The sequence below is a fragment of the Melanaphis sacchari genome, unplaced genomic scaffold, assembly GCF_002803265.2.
Source record: "Melanaphis sacchari strain LSU unplaced genomic scaffold, SCAv2.0 Contig1657_pilon_pilon, whole genome shotgun sequence".
NCBI lineage: Eukaryota > Metazoa > Arthropoda > Insecta > Hemiptera > Aphididae > Melanaphis > Melanaphis sacchari.
Window position 1 is genome coordinate 1 of NW_020270758.1, and position 6851 is coordinate 6851.

A 6851-nucleotide genomic window follows, 5' to 3' on the forward strand; every position below is an offset into this window, starting at 1 on the left:
ATAATTGTACTGGTTCAGTTACGTGTGCTATACAAAAATATGATAACTTACCATCATGTTGGCCTACATCCATACGGTGGATGATGACAATTAACCGCCATTTTCTAAACTTTAAAATTATATGTATATATATTATATATTTATTAATACATAAATAATAAATGTGTATAAAATATGATGCCCATAATACTACATCTCTGCTGAAGCTGTTTTACGATTCTAAAATTTAATGCAACCATGCATATTTTATGTAACTGAAAAACTGTCAACAGTAATATTGAAGTCTATAAGACAATCTAAGTACTAGATAATATCAATTTATTCTATTCATCACCCAATCAACAGTTGATTGGAATTGAATAGTTATTAATAATATTTAAAATTTTGTTTGATACCATAACTTATCATCACGATATATTTTTATCTTTAACCATGAATAGATTGGGCAAATATTTATTTCCAAATATAAGTGATTGTATTCTTTTTACCATACAAAGACAAATCTTAATATTAATTTAATATTGTGAAAGTGTAATTAAATCTTTAAAAACCTATCATGCTATTTTTAAACCATTTTCAGAACAACGCGCAATTGACTGACTGATACTCAGCCATAAAATGTTGAGGTGGCAAATGTATAGATATTCAATACTTAATAATTATCAATTATCTGACATATTGTTTGACCAGCAAGATAATTAATTACGGACTCCTATGATACCTACAAATTATACCGTATTATTAATAATAATAGTGATAAATGATTAGGTACCACGTGGTTGTTTGTTGATAACATGACACGAATTAAGATATACTGGATACGGAACGAGCGCTTATCAGTTGATACTCAACCTTCTTAGACTGCGGCACGACACACAGCGCTTATCGTGATATATTTTTGAACTAATATGGTATGATACAGTGATTACATTTTTAAATTTGAACAAGTTGTTTAATTTATTATTATATATTACATAATACATAAACTAAAATTAAATATTGCAGTATTGCACCTTTAATTTGACACCAATTTTGACAATTTCTTTTTAACTCTATTACTAGGTTGTTTTTGTTTATTTGTTTGGTAACTGAACTGTCTCATCCTCATTACTACATATGATGAAAAAATATATTGAACAACGTCTTCTTTATGTTCACTACACGGAAATGGAATAATATAATTATTTTTAAAGAAATGATCAACCGTATCTTCGAAAACATTTGCGCCTGCGGCATGGATAGCAAATGAAACTTCAATTTGTTTTATTAAAATGTAAAAGTTGTTATCCGGGTGAGTTAAAAAACCAAGAGTCTTCAGGTTGACGAGTTGAGCTGCAGGTAAATCAATTTCTTTACCATCAGTTTTAATGCCTGACAAACATAACTCGCATTTAGTTTTCTTGCTTAACCTCCGAGCTAGATATCTTGTCAATCAAAAACAAATACATTTAAAGATAAATTATTAATTTTATTAAAATAATGATTACTTATTTAGTACTTACCCAGCTAAATAGTATACAACACAGTCAAATGTTATATTATCGGAGAAATCATTATTTTTAAAAACATCATCCATATCCCATCTTCCTTCTTCCACTATTTCATCAATGTGATTTCTTAATTTGAGAATTTTCTCTTTTCTAATAGATAGCTGACTATTTTCTTTCATTGAATTTTTCAAATCAGATATTGTTATAACTGGAGCATAGTCAGTATCTAAATATTTAAACATGTTTTGTTTTTTTTTGATTGTAAACTGTTAGTTTTTTTAGGGTTTTTCTTTTATACCTGCAAAAACTGTGCAATTTCCACTTTTTGGTGGTTTAACCAATGAATACATTGATAATAGCTTATATAGTTGGAGGAATGTAGGAGTAGATGGATGATCATTTGAACCGGAACTCTGTCTGATGATTCCAAAAAATTTCTAAATGAACAAATAATATATTAATTATAGGTAGGTATGTTTAATGGCATTACACAATCGAAAACTAAGGATTCTCCAATTTATACTTTGCTTACTTCTAAAGAATCTTGGTTTAACTTTGACGTCAAAACATAACAAAAACCACATTGTTCTAATAAATAATGTACTAAATCGATAGTTGACTTTAACGTTATCCTCAAAGATTCACATGTGTTTTTAGTTAGAAATTCTTTTTCTTCAATAAGACCTTTTTCTAAATTTGTCTCCCATTCGTCCAGCCAATGTAGACTTTGATTCAAGACCTGAAGTAATACATTTTAAGTATATTTATAAAATAATAAATAAGTTACTCAGTATACTAGTACCACATCATCACAAACATGCAACATACATTTGTACTACTACCATTAATATTTACAGTTTACTTCAAACATTAACCAAAAATATATAGTTACAAATAATTAACACAATAAAACAAATAGTGGCTTAGAAAGGAATTATACAATGGAGCTTCATCCAAGTATTCCTTTAAAATCTGGCTATGCCGTAACACACAACATAGACATGCAACACAAATAAAACCTCTAAATCTTTGCTATTTTTCCTAACTCCTTCAGCAAGAAACTTTCTGTTCATAGCATCAAACATATCATTCATTTTTATCGTAAATTCTTGTGTTCCTAACGAATCATTAAGACCAGTACACTCTTGTGCACGGTAACACTGTATTCCTACTGCCATAGATTTGCTAAATACCTATATTTACATTTTTTATAAACCAAATTATTTTAATTAAATTTATAAAGTCATAGAATTATAAAATTACCTGTGTGGCGTATTTAACCTTCATTTTGGTGAGGTTGTTAAGCTCCATGTGATGCCTTGAGATTTTGGGACAAATTTTTAACATATTTTTTGAATCATTGTTAAAAACTTGACAGTAATGATCCCACTTAATACAGTCCTGGGAAGGATGAATCTTGGAAAAAAAAAGCAAACATTTCAATTTCATATTATAATATTAAAATACAAAAAAATTAAAAATTCTAATATTGTTTACTTTAAAATATTTATTTTGATATAATCGGTTCCTTATATTTTTTACAGTATGTGGAGCATCACACAGAACAAAAACTTTACGTGTTTCATCATAAGGGTTTTGAAAGTAATTTTTTAAATCTGCTCTTTTACCACTTACACCCAACATTTTGTACATAGTTTTGTTTGTTGAAGCTCCATCACTTGTAAGTGCTATAACTTGCAATCCAGAATCTTCTAATAGCATAATAGCTTTGACAACCAATTTAGCAAGATCAACACCTGTAATTTTTGAAATGAGTAGTTACTGATATAAGTTAACTATATTGTAAAAATATATTTTTTAATAATACAAGAATGACTGACCTTTAACTGGTCCTTTTGATGCAAATACAGCTATAGGTTGGGTTATATTATCAGCCAAGCTTTGCCATATAAACACCAGACCATGGTCAGCTTGCTCAGAACTTGATATTTTGTGTTCTACTTCTTGACCAAAATCTTCCAAGCCACTATATGTCAGTGTTCTGCTATTTACATTTATGCTTGAACGTAAAAAAATTTCATCCAATAATAAAACACCTTTTTTTTGGTTTTGTGTTTTATTTAAGAATTTTTTTTTTAATAAGCTGAAAAATGTACTGTCGAATCCACATTCACTTTTAATAGCTAATAAATGTTTTCTAATAGTTGTAACACATGGCAGAGGTAATAAGCCTTGGTCGCGTAAGAACTTATATCCCGATGGAGATCTATAAAATTGGAATAATTTTTAATTAATAAAAAGAAAATTTAAACACAAACATATATATAATATAAACACTACAATAAAAACACACACACATATATATATATATAAACCTTATTTGAAATAGAAGACAAAGAATCATCCAATTGTCAGAATAATGTCTACTTTTTGGATTTTTAAATTTAGCAGCAGCAAATATTTCGTGTAGTAAAATTGATTGACATTTTGAAATTCCTGAGTCTTCGATTAATTTTGTTAAGGTGCTATTTGAGACTTCTTTCATTTGATTTTTTATTGATATTAAATGTGATTTTAATTGAGAATTTTTATTTATTGTCCTGGATACCTGAAGTCTTACTTTATTTGTTATATATCTGAATTTATTTAAATGATGTCTTTTACTAGGGGAGAAATATACTCTAACTTGTTTACCCTTTGCAATTGAATAAGACTTCTTTCTGATTGAGTATAGTAACCTCATACACCATAAACAGCTAGGTCTTCATCATAGTTAAAAAGTAAAAACATTAATTAATTAATTAGTTACTTACACAAAATGTATAGGTAAATATTATTAAATCTAAAGAATACAATTTATGAAAATGTATTATTTATTAAAATTAATAAGAAAATTTAGTAATTATTAAAGATTTAATACCTGTTGTCCCTTATAAAACTGGAACAGTTCAAGTGTTTCCAATAGCCATTAACCTTTACACATTGAGAACTGATTGATGCTTTTACATTAGGAAATTTACTTGTTATAACAGCACCATTACATATTTTTAATAAATTAAGATTTTCAATCGCACATTCTATATCTTGTACAGATATTACTGAATGACATAACATTGGAAAATACTGTTGTTGTTGTTCCTCATTAATTTCTTTATTCATTACATGAACTATAATCTTAGAATCTGTTTAAAATTATAATAAAATACAGCCAGATGACAGATAATAGTTGGCAAAGTATAATATGAACTAATTATTAAAATATATTAATTTATATCTTAAGATTTAAATTCTTTTAAGAAGACTTAATGTAAAAATGTGATAAGTTTAGTCAAAACATTAGGTAATTTATAAAATGTATAACAATAAAAATTCACTTTAAATAATGGGTAGGTCATTCTTACCTTGAGTTACTATCAGTTGTTTTGAAATGATACGTCGGTAATCCTGATTGAATTCAGTTAATTTGAAAAATGACTTTGTTAATTTCTTTTCAAAACTATTTAACGAAACATCAGTATACCATTTTGCAGGTAATTTAATAGCCACACGTTTATTTATTAAATCAAATAAAGATTCCTGAATCATATTATGCTACAAAAGTATTTAATTATAAGTTAAATGATATTTAATAGAATTTTCTATAATATTATTCATACATGTTGTGATTTACTGATGTAATTGGTCGAAGACATTTCAGTACATTCTGCGACTTCATTATAAACAGCGGTTGGTTCCTACAAAATATTTGTAATTATATAAGAAATAATAAGTAAACTTGTTAATTCAATTTAAAACCATATTTTAGAAATGCTCACAATTGAAACATCTTGGTCAGTATATACAACATTTGGTAAAGATGTTTTTGATAATAATTGTTCAGCTTCATTTTGACATATATTCACATCTTCCTGATGATAAAAATAAGACTAATATTGGTGCATGATGTTATATTTTACTATTTATACTGTATAGTATATAACTATAGGTACCTACTTACACAGAATGAATTTTTATCTGAATTGCCATTGCCTAAAAATAAAGTTGGTATAGCTCCTTCTCTCAATCGAGGTTTTTTTAAACATATCTAATGTAAAATAAATATTATATAAATTATAATAAATAAGAAAGAAGGTCGATGAAAAAAATATCAACCAATATTATAAAATATTCTTACTGAATAAGCACTTGTTCCTTGTCCAGACACCCAAGTATCTATTATATTTTCTTTCGAAAAATGATCTCCACACACTCTCGATCTTTTACCCAAAGTTATTCCCACTGCTTTTTCCCATTTTTCATGGGCATTTTTTGGTATTGAAAACCGTGATTTACTATTACCAGAACAGTTTTTTACACAACATTTGTCTATCCGGGACATGGTGATTTACAAAATCAAAAATACAGTTGGTGTTATAATATATTTAATACTATTATTATATATTATTATTCAATACATGGAGTATGATTCAATATATCAAGTTTTTGAAAAAAAGGCGCGAGAAATGTGATAAATTATCACGGCTTGTTCATAATGTACACGAGATCGCGCTAGCAGTCTTGCCGTAACGTAAGAAGTTAGTACGTCGAAATATGAGTTGATAAGGGACTTCGTTCCATATCCAGTATATCTTAATTCGTGTAACATGAAATTAATAACACTTCTTAGTTCTTAGTTTCTTACTTATAAGTTTTTAGACCAGTTATAACTTAAAAGTTAATTTAAATCTAAATACATTTCTAATTATTTAATTATTTCAATCAAGTTGATGTTTTTAAGTCATTGTAATTAGTGCGTTTGAATTTTTGTCAACTGATTGTTATCTATTTACACTTTGAAGGTACTTTATATTTCTTGCTTGGATCATAAAAAAATTATATTTTTGTTCATCACCAAATTAGTTTTTTTATCACAATTCAATGTGTATTCTTTGTTTATTTAATTTGTATTTAGCTCATTGATTTAAATTAAAAAGTAGTACTAACGTTTACAAACACCGTAATATTTTACCCTATTAGCTACAAATAATATTACCTATGTGTATATTTATTAAACTTGATTGATAAATTAATCCTACAGAATTTTGGTTCTGGCTTATAAGTTATCTAGTTCAATCAAATAATAAAATCATAATATAGGTATTTACTATTTTGCTACATTTATTAAATATTATAAATTTTATTCATGTTTGAACAAATTAAAAATCAATGATAAGGTTCATAATATGCTCAAAATTGTATCTTTAAGAATAACTTTATAAAATAAATTGCAAGATTCTTAAAATTTATAAATTCTATACTTATTAACACAGACCAACAAAACATATATGCAATGCTTATTATGTTATTTTATCTCATAAAATATTGTCTTAAAATTTATTAGAAAATATATATCCAATAATA

The 6851-nt window shown here is 26.6% G+C and overlaps 2 protein-coding genes across 2 annotated transcripts; both read right to left on the reverse strand.

Annotated features, from left to right (window-relative positions):
• Positions 1–1015: 1015 nt before the first annotated feature.
• LOC112592271 lies at positions 1016–1732 on the reverse strand. Its single transcript, XM_025336282.1, has 2 exons — positions 1503–1732; positions 1016–1424 (listed from the first exon to the last, which is right to left on the reverse strand). The coding sequence occupies exons 1-2, from the start codon at positions 1730–1732 to the stop codon at positions 1016–1018; spliced, it is 639 nt and encodes a 212-aa protein (XP_025192067.1).
• Positions 1733–4364: 2632 nt separating this feature from the next.
• Positions 4365–5829, reverse strand: LOC112592272. Its single transcript, XM_025336283.1, has 6 exons — positions 5626–5829; positions 5449–5535; positions 5267–5359; positions 5108–5185; positions 4853–5042; positions 4365–4633 (listed from the first exon to the last, which is right to left on the reverse strand). Exons 1-6 carry the CDS (start codon positions 5827–5829, stop codon positions 4365–4367), a joined length of 921 nt encoding a protein of 306 aa, XP_025192068.1.
• Positions 5830–6851: the final 1022 nt, after the last annotated feature.